Raw genomic sequence first — 16,019 nt, 5'->3', positions numbered from 1 at the left:
AATGGACCTGCCCTATGCAACTGCAAGCCAAATACACTTGAAAAAAGAAGCACAGAAGTGACGGGGGAATGAATGACCTTCTAGTTAGGAATAAAGGTATGTGGTTCTCATTTGCTACAGTAGGAACTCCATTTATTTTGAGAAGTTATTCTTTGCAGATCAGATTCCCCCATGCTCTTCTTCTTCCCAGACACTAGTCTGAGAATACTCCAGTATGCCTCTCCTGTCTAGCTCAGGGCCTATTCAATCCCTTTTGCTTTCCAACATTATAAAGCAACTGACAGTGAACATTGTGTTATTGTAGAAACTCCAGGAGGCTATAGTATCTCCACTGTTTGAGCTGGGTTGGGTAGAGGGTTTTTGCCAGTTCCTCTGTTCATCTGTTGACCTCCAGCTCCTTCTCATGTTGTTTGAAAAACATTTCATGGCATTTCAGGCTTCAGTGAGTAGGCTGTGTTCTGCTGATGCAAATCCCTTCCATCAGCAAAACTTTCCAGGGGAATCAAGTAGGGTTATTGGGTCCTCCCTGGCCAACAATGAGAGATGGGGTGGGAGGAGTTAGTTGCCTGATCCAGGTAGAAAAACTCTTGGAGATCTGAGGATGGAGCCTGGGGAGGACAGGGACCTCAATAGGGTACAATGCCATAGAATCCACCTTCTGAAGCATCTATTTCCTCCAGGGAAACAGATCTCTGGAGATGAGCTGTAATTCTAAGGGGTAACTGGAAGCTGGCATTCCAAGAGTGTCTGTTCAGGTGCTCCAGTAAGAGCTTAACTGTTAAGTGCTTGATGGTTATACGAACAGTTGTGATGATAGGTATAACAAAGAGATTTCATCCCTTTCCACCATTATGTCGACTCCACGTCATCTGAAAGAAAATTCCAGATTTTCCAAGATGTGTACAACTTAACAAACAATATGAGGTGGAATATATCTATCAGAGACAGAAAATGCTTTAAGATAATTTCCTAATTATAGTCCCCAAAATATTGTCTTCTAAGAACTTACAACTCTTACCAACTCCATATTCTAATTTATGACCTATTTCTGTTGAGCATTTTATCTCAGGCTTGTGTGCATGCAGAACCTAGTTTCCTTTCCTTAATACTGATCCGGTTTACATTATACCTCCAAATTATTAGAAATTAGAACTATGTACCAGGTACTAAGTTGCAGTTCAGACAAAACAAGAGGTGGCTACCATGAAAGGCTTATTTACATGTACTAATCTGTCCATATTGTGATGCAGTGGTAATATCCAGCTCCTTTCAACAGCAGCTGAAAGAAGAGGACAAACATACACAATCCTGCAAACACAATACAGAAGAGGCAGTTCCAAAGCTGCTTATAAATATCCTGTAGAGCAAGTGTTGCTATACATTATGGAGAAACTGACTTGGAGATGTTGGTTGTGTCAGCAGAACTGTGTTTTCTTTTAGATGTAGTCCTAACAAAATACAAATACTATACATGGAAAATTAGCAACAACGAGAATAATTATAAAGTAGATTATAAAATGCAACATAACTGTCTAATGCTGTTAGAAAGAGCTTTGCGGCTCCTGATTGGCCCCTCCAAGTTTTTATCCCGGACAGGGCCTGCCCTAACTCCTCCCACAGAGCCCTTACTGCTTTATTCAGTCCGGGGCTGTTTAAAGATATATATATATATATATATATATATATATATATATATATATATATATATATATATATATATATATATATATATATATATATATATATATATATATATATATATATATATGCCTTCAAGAAGAAAAGTTTTTTTTCCCAAATCCTAAAATTGCTAAAAGAAAATTAACTGAAGATGGAAACCAATGGTTTTCTGTGCCCATCAAAAAGAGGACAACAGGTTAATTCATTAATATATAATTAATACTTAGTTCCTAGAAGGGAGAAGTTCCTTAGAAAACATTACTCAAGTATTTCACTAGAATGAGTTTATTAAACAACAGAAAAAATCACTGAAATTTGGTGCAGGCCACCTTTAACCATCATTTTTTAAAAACATTTTAGGTAAATCCCTGAACAGGTTTAGCTACAGTTGGTTAAACTTTCAAGACTTGGTGTTATCCAGGCACACTTTTCTCAGCATCCCAAGGATTTTTTCTATTAATTTATGTTTCTGATACTTGAACTTGAAAACTGCTAGGAGTTTTTTCCTCACCATTCTCAAATTTCTTTTGCAGACTGGTTAATCGTCATGGAGGGATCCCCTCCTGTATTCCTACATCATTTGAAGTACTGCAAGTATAAATACAAATATCTACCAGTGGAATCACAGAATCACAGAGTTGGAAGGGGCCATACAGGCCATCTAGTCCAACCCCCTGCTCAACGCCCTAAGCATTCTATAGCATCCAAGAAAAGTGTGTATCCAACCTTTGCTTGAAGACTGCCAGTGCACCAAAAAGCACCAAAAATCAAAAGCACTAAAATCCAAAATAGGATTTAATGTTTTATTATTCAAGAACTGTGCAAGTGAAGTATAATACTATAGTGGAGTATAATACTATACTGTGGAGTATAATACTATACTGTGGAGTATAATACTATAGACTTCAGTGCAGTCTAAGGCCATCTTATGGGTTTACACTAAGCTTGCCAAAGATTACACTTGAAGGTTAAGGTCATTGCTTGCCTTATAATTGAACAGATTCAGGTACTGTTTTCTGTATAAGCTATTTCACTGTAGGAGATGTGTGTGTGAATTGTACATATTTCAAAACAGTAACTGACTGAGAAGTCTATGCTAGCATTTCAGAAGCTTTTATATCTGCTTAATAGATCAATGCCACAGTACTAGATTTTTACAATGTCCCTGAAATAGTGCTGAACATAGTTGATCCCTCCAAGCCACTTACAGAACTGGATTACTAAATAACATATTGCTAAAGATTATTTGCTGAGATGCACCAGATAGTTAATATTCCCTCCACTTGAGTTCTAATGGTACTAAACAGCAAGGTATAGAAGAATCCAGATACATGTGTTGATTTCATAGCTGCTTATACTTGCACTTGACATTTTATAATAACTAATGACATGGAGAGTTTGTGATTCTGATTTAACAGACTCATATTTCTGCCCCTTGAACTTGTATATCCTTGGAGCTGCATAGCTCATTGGAGAGCAGCCAGAAGCCAAGCCATTTCCTCAGACACCATGGCTACAGTCCAGCAATGGAATTAAATGTGGTTCAATTTATTTAAGCACGATTCATTTTTCATTTTCTTTATCCTGCTTGCAAAGTATCCCACAGCTTGAGGTTATCAGTTCTTTTTGGTAGATCTTTCATAGCAATCACAGTGGACCTCAGAGAAAGAGAAAGCTACTTGTCATAAAACTGCATTCTCTCTACATATATAAAGGGTCTGGCCTAACGTTCTGCTTGCATATATTTCATGAAAATGTTCTCTGCTAAGGCTTACACAAACTGACTATGCTTGACTGTAAGGGCCAATTCACTCAAGTCCATGTGGCCACCACAATTACTTTGGCCCAGATGTGAGCTTAGACTTCTCTGCTAGAAATTCAGTTCTTGGGTGTGTTCATTCTCAGTTAAGATTAGGACTGTGGGATAGGAACTGAGTTCCTAGCAGAGGAGTTTAGGCTCACATCTGATCCCAAATAGTAGTGGTGCCACCTGGATTCATTTGAATTGGCCCTTACAGTCAGGCATGGTTAGTATGGGTAGGCCTTAGCAGTGGGGTTGTCAGTTCTAGGGTGGGAAATACCTGGAGACTTTGAGGATGGAGCTGGGAGTGGGAGGGATTTGGGGCAGGGAGGGAGTTCAGTGGAGTATAATACTATGGAGCCCACCCTCCAAAGCAGCCATTTTCTCCCGGGGAACTGATCTCTTTAGTCTGCAGAGGAGCTACAATACCAGAGGATTTCCAGGTCCTACCTGGGGATTGGCATCCCTACTTAGCAGAGCACATTTTATGGTTACAAAGAATCTGGGAGCTGAACACAGTCTGTTACATTCTATGTTTTAACTGGGCATGAAAAAGAAAAGCCACACCAATTTTAAGTATGCAAAGTTGTCTACCATCTTTATTTCCTAAGACTGGAGGGGAAATTAACAATAAATACAAGAAGTGACAAAGAGCTTCACATTTTGTGCATCTCTTCAATCACTCTGCATTTTCTACTTGAGAGTTACTCTTCGCTTACAACAACTTTCTTATGTACTTCTCGAGTCTTCACCCGTAGTTTATTAACTTGGGACTCTGCAATATCAGCCCGTTCCTCAGCCTCTTCCAGCTCATGCTGAATCTTGCGGAACTTGGAAATATTCACATTGGATTGTTCCTCCTGGGAAGAAACAAAGAAATATGTAAGACCACTTTTCATTTAGCACAACTGAATTGACTAGCAGGAGGGCATTCAGTCTCCAATCAGATGTGACACCAGATCTTTTGGCATTAAACGTGGCCCCAGCTTTATTGATTGTACCCTCCAGCCAGAGGGTTGACCTGGCACGCTGGAGAGAAGCCTGAATCCCCACAGCCACCCAGCTGCTCCGTGCCCAGGGTCCATTAGTGCCCTGGGACCCTCTCATTCCCAGCCAGGAGTGGGTCATTTGCCACCTGGAATCCCTTACCAGGGGTGTGACCTGGATGCGGGCCAACAGGTGCTCAACCTAATTGGCTACCTCGGTCGCCCGGCTTTGAGCCCCTAGTCTCCCAGCTGGATAGGCCACCCTCTCCCTCAGCCAGCCTCTTATTGAGACTCCCCAAACTCAGGGAGCCCAGTGTGTAAACTGGACTCCCTGCCAACAGGCTCTTCCCCATGCCTCATATCGCAGCTGTGACAATAACACTCTACATACATTAAAATTAACCTTAACAAGGGGCAACAGTCCCAAAGCAAAGCTGGGAGAGAGAGGGCTTCCTCCATGTGATGCCTTATATAGGCACCTGTGAGCCTGCCTCCCATGCCAGCTCCCGAGTGTGCCATCCTGGCACGCTCCTGCTGGGCCGTGCCATGGCCCGTCTTGCAGGGGATGCCCTCTGCAGCATCAATTGGTGGCCCTGCTGTAGTCACAGCCACTCCTTCCCAGCAATGGGAACACACAACTCTGAATCACTTCACATTATTTCAAAGTGCTAAAAAAAAAAATCTATAAAGCCAAACTCTAAAAACAAGGAATGCAAACTGGGTAATCCCTATTAGTGTAGAGCAGCCTTTTCCAACCTTTTGATTGTGGAGGTTTTAGTGACATATTTGTCAGACTTTGAGGTACCAGGAAGTCATGGCAGCTGGCCACACCTCCATGCCAACCCATCCCTGGAAGTGAAAGAAGCCATGATTGGCAAAGGTTTAAATGGCTGAGACCTCTCCCCTTCCCACCCCCTCCAGGCCTATCATTGGCCACTTTGGGAGGAGGTGGGTCAAATTGCCCAAATGGGGGCAGCATTTTTAAAATTAAAACTGCCCCCCCCTTATCACTTGGAACCAGAAAGAGTAAACATAGATTGGGAGGGCTCTCTGCAGATGCCATTTTGAAAACACCCATCCTGCAATACCATTGAAGGGCCTTTGTGGTACCATGGTTAGGAAACCCTAGTGTAGAATTTCAAGTGTTCACCAGGAAAACATAGGAAGATGACAGCAACATGTTTGTGGGCAACACTGTAAATTTGCAATATTCATATTGAATTTAAACCATGTTTTGTTAAAAAGAACTTCATTATTTACTTAGTTTACTTTAACACAATGCATATGTTAATTTAAGCACTATATATAGCAATATTCTATGTACTACTTACAGCCTCCTCAGCTTGACGCTTGTATGCTTTCACTTTGAGCTGAAGTTTATCCACCAGGTCCTGGAGCCTCATAACATTCTTCCGGTCCTCCTCAGACTGAATCAAAAAGTAAAGGAAAAGTTGAGATAATATGCAAAATGCTACTTCCATTGTTTCATCCATACATATTTATTTTTCTCAACACCTTTGAAAGTCTACTTTCTTACCTGATAGGTCAATTCCTTGACACGTCTCTCATACTTTCGCACACCTTTGATAGCTTCAGCACTACGCTTCTGTTCATTCTCAAATTCAGATTCTAGTTCACGCACCTGAAATACAGAAAAAATAAATATTTTTGTTGTTGGCCTGTTAGTGAGACTTCTACTGGACTGTGGGAATCTATATGAAAACATGGCCATAAAGATGAGCTACAAGAGGTGGATGAATTAATCACAGTCATTACTTTTACTAGCAGCTATGGACCTACTTCTTCCTCCCCTTAATCACTTGGAACCCTTTATCTGTCTTTATCTATATACACATAGAACACTGTGTTCATCAAGTGCCAATTTATTGGCAAACCCTAGCCACAAAGAGATCTGCCTGGTCTCGACTAGGGCCAGGTCCAAAAATGTCAGAAGCCTGGTGGAATGAGTTGATGTCTGAGATTAGGGCCCTGATGGAGCTGTCACAGTTCTTCAGGTCCTTCTGCCTAGCCTATGGCTGAGGCCAGAGCAATTTAACATCACATGGGCTTTCTGCCTCTCCTCTTCAGGTCTGGGGGCCAAGAACATATGCCCAGCCAAGAAGGGGGGGGGGCTTCTTGGCTGGGCATATGTTCTTAGCCAGTCTGCATGCCAGACTGAAGATGATTGGAATGAGGTGGGAATTATCTATCATCATCATCTATCTAATCTCTTGCATTTATATGCTGCCGCTCTTGGCCCGGCCATCTTTAGTTTTAACTTTAGGATGTTTTAAAATTTGATTATAAATGTTTTAATTTATGATGTAAACTGCCATGAACCTGATTGTAGAGATGGGTAGCAGCAGCAGCAGCAGCAGTAGTAGTAATAGTCATCGTCATCTGTTGCCTAATCTTTATCCCTATCTCCTTTCTTTCTTCCCTTCAGTCCTACTCATACACAGTCTATCCAAGTGGACATGCTAGTAAGATAGTCATCAAACTGACTGGATAGCTGATGTAATATACCAGATAGAATGTGGCACATTAAGCTACTGCGGTGTACCAGTTAGCAAGTGTCAAGATTATGGATATCTGGCTTCAAATTCCCACCAGGTCAACTAGAGCAGCGGTCCCCAACCTTCTAGTAGTCGGGGACCGCCTCCGAGGGTTGGAGAGAGCCGGCGGCCCGGCCGCTGCCGCCGCTCGCAAACGCACACGCGCAGTTGTCGTGCATGCACGTTTTTGCCACTGCGTGGAGCTAACACGCATGCGCAGAGCTGCTGCGCGTGCGCGTTTTCACCAGCAGGGGCGCAAACACGCATGCGCGGCAGCTCCGTGCGTGCGCTTTTGCGTTGCTGGCGTGCCGGCGGCCGTGCCTGCTTCTTCCCCCCTTCTCGCTGCGGGGGGGGAGGAAGGCGCGGCCGCTGGCGGCCCAGTACCATGGCCTTTGCAGCCCGGTACCGGGCTGTAGACCGGGGGTTGAGGACCCCTGAACTAGAGAACCCAAGACTCAGCCTAGCCTTCCTCACCAAGTTGTGAGGATTCAATCAAGTGGTAATTATGCATGCCACCTTGAAAGCATACTGAAATAGAGACCCTTGTACTGCACAGGCAAATTAGTTTAGAAAAAGAAGACTGCAAGATTTTCATTAAAATTTGGAAATTATTGTACAAGAATTGAAATGAACAGAGATGGTCTTATATTATCTATACATACCCTAGCTTCCAGTTTCTGGATCTGTTTCTTTCCTCCTTTTAATGCCAGCTGCTCTGCCTCATCTAGACGATGCTGCAGGTCCTTCACAGTCTGGTCAAGGTTCTTCTTCATCCTCTCCAGGTGGGCACTGGTGTCTTGCTCCTTCTTTAACTCCTCTGCCATCATGGCTGCCTAAAAGTAAAAGAATCAATTGCATTTAGAAAGCTATTTGTACCAGTTGTAGGCATATTCAGATTTTCAAAAGAAACTCCCTCAAGCTCACATCAGTGATGGCCTTCTTGGCCTTCTCTTCTGCATTGCGTGCTTCTTGAATTGTCTCTTCTACTTCACTCTGGATTTGGGCGATGTCTGTTTCCAGCTTCTTCTTGGTGTTGATCAAGCTGGTGTTCTGTTTAAAAATAATAAAATTGGGAAATTTATATTAGCCTGAAAGTCTTCATGTCTTCAGAATAAACTTAATTCTTCCTTGGAGGTGGGTGTTACCCCTAGTAATTTGACAAGCATTAAGGTCAACAGCAGTAAACAGTGATAATTCTTCCACCACTTAAACTGATGTAACGTTATGACATTTAACACTGGTTTTACAGTACTCAAAACATTTTGCTGGTGCAAGCTCCATTGGTATGACTGGAATTTTTTATGAGCAGACATATTGGATACACTTGGCCATGTCATAAAGCTTCTTTCAGTAACACAAATAATAAAATGTATCCAATCACATTTCTAAAAGAACTGGATGTATGCATATAAATAAATACTAGGCAGGATGGATAACATGCAATGACCATTTCAGAATCACAGAAATAACAACTGTACTGTCACATGTGTTGTCTACTTTAGGGCTTTTATAGCCATATTAGAGGCTAGAAGCTGACCTGTGTGTGGAGGAGCTGCACACGTTCGCTGGCATCCAGGAGCTCCTGCTCAGCCACTTTCCTGCCCCTTTCTGTCTGTTCCAGAGCAGCTCGGAGCTCCTCAATCTCAGCCTGCATCAGGTTAGCCCTGCGCTCAACCATGGCCACCTGCTCCTTTAGGTCTTCTTGGCTTCTTAGAGCATCATCCAAATGCAGTTGTGTGTCCTGTCAAACAATAATACAATACTGTGGTGGAACCAGAATTCCTTGCACAGTACTAACCACTATTATTTTTTTTGGTTTAATGAAGTATAAAAATACCTTGAGCAGTCCTTGTGTGTTCCTGAGGTTCTTGAGTGTCTCAGCAGCTTGGCGGTTGGCATGGCTCAGCTGGATTTCCATTTCATTCAGATCTCCCTCCATCTTCTTCTTGAGCCTCAGGGCATCATTCCTGCTTCTGATCTCAGCATCCAGTGTGCTTTGCATGGACTCTACCACTCTCAGGTGATTCCTCTTCAGCTGATCAATTTCCTCATCTTTCTCTGCAATTCTCCTGTCAACCTCAGACTTCACCTGGTTGAGCTCAAGCTGAATGCGGAGGATTTTGCCTTCTTCATGTTCCAGTGATGCCTTAGCAAGTTAAAAAAAAAAACAACTTCATACATATTGAACTTTTTTGTCTTCAGAATTAGTACATAAAATACCAAAGTATAATTGCTTATATACCTCAGCTTCCTCTAAAGCAGTTTGGATATCTGTCTTCTCTTGCTCAATCTGTTTCTTCACCTTCTCCAGTTCATGGATTGCCTTCCCACTCTCAGCAACTTGTTCCGTTAGGTCAGAAATCTCCTCTGTTGACATATATTAAAAACAGCAGGTCGAAGACATATGAGAATACTCCTCCATTGAGATATATGCAGAGTACATGGTAAACAGCACACCAATCATTAAAATCAATTAAAGTTTTCCCACTGATTTTAATTAGAGGTATTGGTTGCACCCAGAAATAACCTAAAAGAAAAATGGAAATAATTGGAAATACAAATAAATATATTTGACTTTGAAAGCATTTGTTAAAAATTATGGCCTTTCTCACGCTGCAGGTTCTTGTTCTCGCGCTTCAGAGTTTCCAGCTGATCCAAGGACTCCTCATAAGCATTCTTCATCTTGAAGAGCTCTGTGCTGAGAGAGCGAGACTCCTTCTGCGAAGCTTCCAGTTCAGACTGGGTTTCCTCATATTTCTGCTTCCATTCTGCCAGAACCTGTGAAATATCAATGCAGAAATGTAAAGACTAAAGGAAGCTTTATCAGCAGAATGTATGCTACTATGACTTGGCCAGCAATGTCTCCATGGGCCAGAGACTTTTGTGCAATATGCTCATATGGTTTTACAGTGGCCGAAATTACCTTATCAAAGTTCTTCTGCTTCTTATCTAGAGCTGCGCAGGCTGAATTGGACCTTTCCACGTCAATCATCAGATCCTCCACTTCATTCTGCAGTCTCTGCTTTGTCTTCTCAAGGGAAGCACATTTGGAATTCACAGCCTCTACATGCTCTTCAGCTTCCTGCAGGCGCTGGGCAAGCTTCTTCCTAATGAAATAGTAAAACATTACTCATTAAGGGTAAAATAAATATCAAATTCATGTGTAAGCAGCTGTTAGTGGGGTGCTATAACCTCCTCTTTAGGATATATGATAATTTAGAGTAAATTGGCAATATGCAGGATTACCAACCCTGAGCTGGGAAATACTGGGAGACTTAGGGAATGGGTAGATTGGGTCAGGGAGTGGAGGCTAATGTTATGGAGTCCACTCTCCAAAACAGCCATTTTCTCCAGGGTAACTGATCTCTGTCACCTGGAAATGAACTGTAATTTCAGAAGATCCATAGACCCTACCTGAGGAATGCTATTCCTATTATGGCCTCGCCTAAGCACATTTTTGTCTGAAGCATTTAGACCTCAGGTATGCTAAAAACCTGTCACCCAATCAAAAGGGATTCAAAGTAGATCAATATCATTAAAGTTTCAGTATACTGGCCAAAAGAACACATGTAAAAAGTGCCAAACAAGGAAAGGAAAAATCCAAAGGCAATGTACATCAAAGCAAAGCAAGTTTTCATCAGGTACCCAAACCTTAATAAACCAAGTCTCAGTACTATGAGGAAAACATTCCACATTTGATACACTACTGTAGAAAAAGCTGTTTACTACTCATATTGCCTTTGAACATGGTGACACACAGGCTTGACCCTCAAATAGAACGCTGTAATAAACAAATCTGTTTACTATTATTTGTATAAAAATTCCAATTTTGTATGGTCCCACAACAGCTAGTGCTTTAAAGGTAAGAACTAGTGCTCTTTGTGCCTGGATTCAAATTGGAAGGTACACTCTTTAAAACCAGGAGAGGTGTGCTCTTTGTCATTTAAGCCAGCCTGCAATGTTGCTGCAGTATTTTGAACCAACTGAAGCTTCTGAACAGTCTTCAGAGGCAGGCCCATATAAAATGCAGACCACTGGCCAGATCTCTCTTTCTGTAATCATGGATCTTAGAAGAAGAAGAAGAAGAGTTGGTTCTTATATGCCGCTTTTCCCTACCTGAAGGAGGCTCAAAACGGCTTACAGTCACCTTCCCATTCCTCTCCCCACAATAGACACCCCCAATCTATGAACCAACTCATTTCAGGAAAGTGCAGTTCCCACCCAGGACAAGCTGACTGCTCAGTCCCTGACACTGATGACTAACAACATCTCAATTTGGCCCAGTCTGAGTCTCTGTTTATTTGCCCTCAACAAACACACCTGTGCCTTCAGACTGAAATGGATATAAATCAGGAGTTCCTGTTGGGATGCCTGCAAACACCTTTCCTGGGTCCTGCCAAGTGCTTTTAGAAAGTGGGGAGAGCTTAGTGGGGCCTTTGCCCAGCAGGACTTCTGATTGGCTGTGCAGATTACAAGATATCCTGTTAAACAGGGCTTGTGCCAGAAATGTTGAAGAGGTAGTATCAGAATTATATATAACCTCACTCCCTGACATTTTGTGGTTGGCTCCACCTCCTGCAGTAGCTAATTTGTGACTAGCTTCTACTCCAATAGCAGTTGTGGTATATTGATTGTATATATGTATTTATGTAATGGAACAGTCTGCTTTTCCATTACTATCTGTGTGTTTTAGTTTGGCCCTATTGAGTAGAGCTGTTGTTATAGTTTCCAGTTTGTTTATTAGCTGAAGCTCTTGTTGTTGGAGTGTTCTCCTTGTAAATAATCTCAAGTACCTTTTCCGCATGAAGGGAAAAGGTCAGGCCAGCGCTTATATGGCAGCAGAATTAATCCCTGCTTCCACATGATATCGGCACTCACCCGACCCTGGCCTCAGTCTGGCTCACTTTAGTGCCTCCGTTGCCCTGCAGGCAGGGAACATGGATATTTCTCTGTTCTCTTTTCTGCCCTGGGTGCCAACAGGGTCTATCCCAGGGCAGGTCCTTGTGGATGGGAAAGAGTCGGGCCTTCAAGGCTCGGCTCATCCCCTGCCTACAGCATCCCAGAAGGGACAAAAATGCCCCAGGCTGCTCAGCAGCACTACAGAGCTAACTGGGGCATTTTAAAATGTTGGTTGTTGCACAATCCCACCTTCATGAAAATAACCCCCCTGCCCCATTGCATGGTAGAACCTTTCAGCTCCAGATGCCGCATGTGGAGGCAGAAATCCAGGGCAAATGGGGTTCACTGCTGGAAATGGTTCCCCATGGGAACACAGGAAGCGGCAGGGCAAACAGCCCTGTTGCAAACTCCTGGCAGTGGCCTAGTGTGGCTGCCACCACATGGAATAGATCCTGGTCTTTTGAAACGGCTTTCTCTTTTGAATGGATCTAAACCGGGTGCCTGAATGAGTACCATAACCAAGGAACCCATGGTAAGAAGGGGACATTACAGCAGCTGTTTTGTAATTGTGCCCACCACCCTGTGTCAGAATTCCAAAGGTGCCCACAGGCTTAGAAAGGTTGGGGACCCCTGGTCTGCATAATCTATCTCATTCAAGAAAGTATGGATTTCTAAGGCCATGTAGTTCAACTCTGTTCTGTGGCCATCACTCAAGCCTTTAGAACTCAGTATAAATATACATAATTCTCCTAACTCAAATTAAGCCTAGATCAAATAATAAAAAACAACTTATATCTGAATCTGTTTGTCCATCAAGTGGATGCATTGTTTTCTAACTATCCTTACACAACTATATGTTTGTCACTCCCCCAATAAAACACATTATTGGCTCTAATGCTTCTACATACTTAGCCTCCTCCAGTTCCTCTGTCCGCTGAATAGCATCTGTTTCATATTTAGTTCTCCACTGGGCAACTTCACTGTTGGCCTTGGACAGAGCACGTTGGAGCTCACCCTTGGCTTCCTGCTCTTCTTCATATTGTTCTCGAAGGAGGTCACAATCATGGCGAGCAGATTGCAAGCCATGGGCCAGTGCATTCTTAGCCTACAGAATTAACATAGTATTGTTTGAGTATGCAAATAAATAAATAAACCCTGTCCATCCATCAAGTTATTAGAAGGTGTTATTACTGAGGGTATGAGATGGAAAAAGCATTAACAAAACTATTTGCAAGACTAGTATTGTATTAGGAAGATGGTAACAAAGTTTTCCAGGGCACAGAGTGTTGGCATCATGAAAGTCAATGAAAGAAACTCATGTTTGAAAATCCATACCTTTATCTCTTCCTCAAGTTGCCTTTTTAGTTCTTCAATTTGTTGAGTAAAAGCTTGCTTTCCTCTTGAGAGCTGGGAAATCAACGCATCTTTTTCATCTACCTGCCGTGAAAGTTCACCTGACACAGAGAAGATATAACAGGATTTGTCACAAGTGAATTGTTCTTTGTAGTAAAAAAGTTATTTAAAATGATAAAGTATTTTAATTTAATCACTCTTAGTTTATCTAAGTAATCAGCTCAGCCGATAATTTGATAAATATTTCAGTGGTCATAGCTATAAATGGCTATCTTTTGCAAGCCAAATGATGTCATTCTGCCAAGAATCCATCTTCTTTTGCCTAGTCTCCTACCTGCTTCTGTCTGTAGGCGAGCTCTTTGAGCATTCAAGTCATTAATATTGCGCTGGTGTTCTTCTTCCTTTGTTTTAAGTTCACTGAGCTGATCCTCTAGTGTGCGGCACATCTTTTCAAGATTGGCCTAAATGTGAAAAAGATTCATGTTAGTGGATTCTATCTTGTTTCATACTCAGAGCATATATTTGAGTAAGGATATTTGAAGTGACAGAAAGATATTTAAAGGAGGAATAAAAAGACAAGGTTCTATAGACATGAAGCTCTGGAGAATGAGGTAAGTCTTAATTAATAAAAATTAATTAGGAGAGATCAATGCTACCCTAAGCAGGTTATACCCTTCTAATTCTTTTGACTTAAATTAACCTAAAATATGTAACTCTCTTTAGGATGGTACTGTATATTACTCAACACAAAGAAAAATAAGACTCTCAATGTATACTATATATTGACTGGAATGTTTTTTAACAATACTCTTCTATTTGTTCATTTCTTCACAGGTGGTAAAATATTACAAATATGATGATCTGGCTCCATTCCAGCATAAAGCCACAAATATGTAAATAACTTGACATTAAGGATGCATCTGTACAATGATTATTCTGTATTGTGAGTTTAATGCTGCTTTGAATGGAAGCATTTACAGAAGCAAGGGGATGTTCATATGGAAATGTTCTACATACTTTCCTTAGTCATTTCTGCATACACACCATTTCCCTCCTGCTGCCATTTCCCTGGAAGGCTTTTAAGAAATAAACACATCATGCTATACTTCTAATTTTCAGGAGTAACATAGCAGAAGGTTCCAAAATGCACATAGTCCATTGTAGATGGACTCTACAATCCTGAGGGTATACTAAACCTCTTAGAACCAACTAGAAAGATGAAAACAAAGTAGGCTTGGGAAAAATTGGAGCAAAGCTGGTGGAAAACTGGAAAGAGGACAATCAAATGAACATTGTACGGGTGCTGTCAAGCATATTACACCACTTTTGAAGACAAGCTGGATGAAAATAGCCATAATAATGTATCCTAGGTTGGCAAACTGCTGAAGCATACCTTAGATTTAGAGACAGATTCCATGTTGCTGGCAAGGTCATCAATTTCCATCTTCAGCTCACTCTTTTCCTTCTCCAGCTTCTGCTTCACACGCTGCAAGCTATCAATTTGTTCCCCAAGTTCGGCTGAGCTGTCTGCATGCTTCTTGCGGAGAGCAGCAGTTGTAGCTTCATGATGCAGAGTGGCCTCTTCAAGGTCCCGGCGCAATTTCTGGAATTCTGCCTCACGTTTCTTGTTCATCTCAATCTGAGCTGAAGTTGCCCCACCAGCTTCCTCCAAGCGCTCACTGATCTCTTCAAGTTCCCTGGAGAGATCAGCCCGCTGCTTCTCTGCTTTAGCCCGAGATGCACGTTCAGCCTCAATCTCCTCCTCTAGTTCCTCAATACGGGCCTAAAAGAAGGGAAGCGACCATGAAGAGTCAAACCTGCTTCTCAGATAAATCAGTTCACCCAGACCCAAGGAGACCGCAACACAACTTGCCTGTAGCTCCTTGATCTTCTTCTGAAGTTGAGAGCCTAAGGCCTGCTCATCTTCAATCTTGCTTTGGAGTTGGCTGATTTCAAAGTCTTTCCTTTTCACAACAAAACACAATGTGTGAGTGGCCATATCTAATATATGGCACAAAGAGTCCAAATTAAAGAGTCCACGAAAATCTTTCAAAGTAAACCACCCTTACTTCTTAAGCTTTTCATCCAGCTGCTGTTTATCATTCTCCAAATCCATTAAGGATTCTTGTGACAATTTCAGATCGCCTTCAAGCTTCCTCTTGGCTCTTTCAAGGTCCATGCGAAGCTTCTTTTCTTGCTCCAGTGACCCTTCAAGCTGAAGAGAAATAAGTCATTTAACATGTATCATTTAATTTTTATCATTTAATTTTTATTTTTTTATATAAAAAACATTATGTTTTAATGTTTTTTACTGTAAATTGCCATGAGCTGGCAGGGCCCGGGAGTGATGGTCAATAAATGCAAATATGAATGAATGAATGAATGAATGAATGAATGAATGAATGAATGAATGAATTTACCTTCATCTCAGAACTTTTTTCTCACATTATTAAACTCACATCATCCACTTGCTGCTCCAGCTTGGTCTTTGCTTTGGTCAGAGTATTAACTTTGTCCTCTTCTGCCTGTAGGTCATCCAGGGTCTGTTGATGGGCCTCTTGGAGGGCTTTCTTTTCCTTGGTCAGTTTGGCAATGGTTTCATCTAAAACTGCCATCTCTTCAGTTAGGTTTTTAACCTTTTAAAATAAATAAAGGATTTGATTATACTATGCAATGACAGTTATACATTTAGAGATGCCAACCTCCAAGTAGGACCTGGGGATCCTCTGGAATTACAGCTCATCA

The 16,019-nt window shown here is 41.8% G+C and overlaps 1 protein-coding gene across 2 annotated transcripts in view; it reads right to left on the bottom strand.

Annotated features, from left to right (window-relative positions):
• Positions 1 to 2,369: 2,369 nt before the first annotated feature.
• The window catches only part of LOC143832749 (myosin-4-like), a 32,286-nt gene continuing 18,636 nt past the window's right edge, over positions 2,370 to 16,019 (bottom strand). For both annotated transcript variants that reach the window (XM_077327599.1, XM_077327600.1), the window contains 17 exons: positions 15,734 to 15,910; positions 15,344 to 15,489; positions 15,148 to 15,238; positions 14,668 to 15,057; positions 13,609 to 13,735; positions 13,257 to 13,375; positions 12,830 to 13,026; positions 9,946 to 10,129; positions 9,635 to 9,800; positions 9,265 to 9,389; positions 8,860 to 9,168; positions 8,560 to 8,763; positions 7,947 to 8,072; positions 7,685 to 7,855; positions 6,005 to 6,109; positions 5,799 to 5,894; positions 2,370 to 4,341 (listed from right to left, as the gene is read on the bottom strand). In XM_077327599.1, the coding sequence (XP_077183714.1) occupies positions 4,186 to 4,341; positions 5,799 to 5,894; positions 6,005 to 6,109; positions 7,685 to 7,855; positions 7,947 to 8,072; positions 8,560 to 8,763; positions 8,860 to 9,168; positions 9,265 to 9,389; positions 9,635 to 9,800; positions 9,946 to 10,129; positions 12,830 to 13,026; positions 13,257 to 13,375; positions 13,609 to 13,735; positions 14,668 to 15,057; positions 15,148 to 15,238; positions 15,344 to 15,489; positions 15,734 to 15,910 (2,889 nt within the window). In that variant the 3' untranslated portion in view covers positions 2,370 to 4,185. The remainder of the gene's footprint in view (positions 4,342 to 5,798; positions 5,895 to 6,004; positions 6,110 to 7,684; positions 7,856 to 7,946; positions 8,073 to 8,559; positions 8,764 to 8,859; positions 9,169 to 9,264; positions 9,390 to 9,634; positions 9,801 to 9,945; positions 10,130 to 12,829; positions 13,027 to 13,256; positions 13,376 to 13,608; positions 13,736 to 14,667; positions 15,058 to 15,147; positions 15,239 to 15,343; positions 15,490 to 15,733; positions 15,911 to 16,019) is intronic.

This window comes from Paroedura picta, chromosome 3, assembly GCF_049243985.1.
Source record: "Paroedura picta isolate Pp20150507F chromosome 3, Ppicta_v3.0, whole genome shotgun sequence".
In the NCBI taxonomy this organism is placed as follows: domain Eukaryota; kingdom Metazoa; phylum Chordata; class Lepidosauria; order Squamata; family Gekkonidae; genus Paroedura; species Paroedura picta.
Note: the sequence above shows the minus strand (reverse complement) of the source record. Positions and strands in the feature narration are given on the sequence as shown.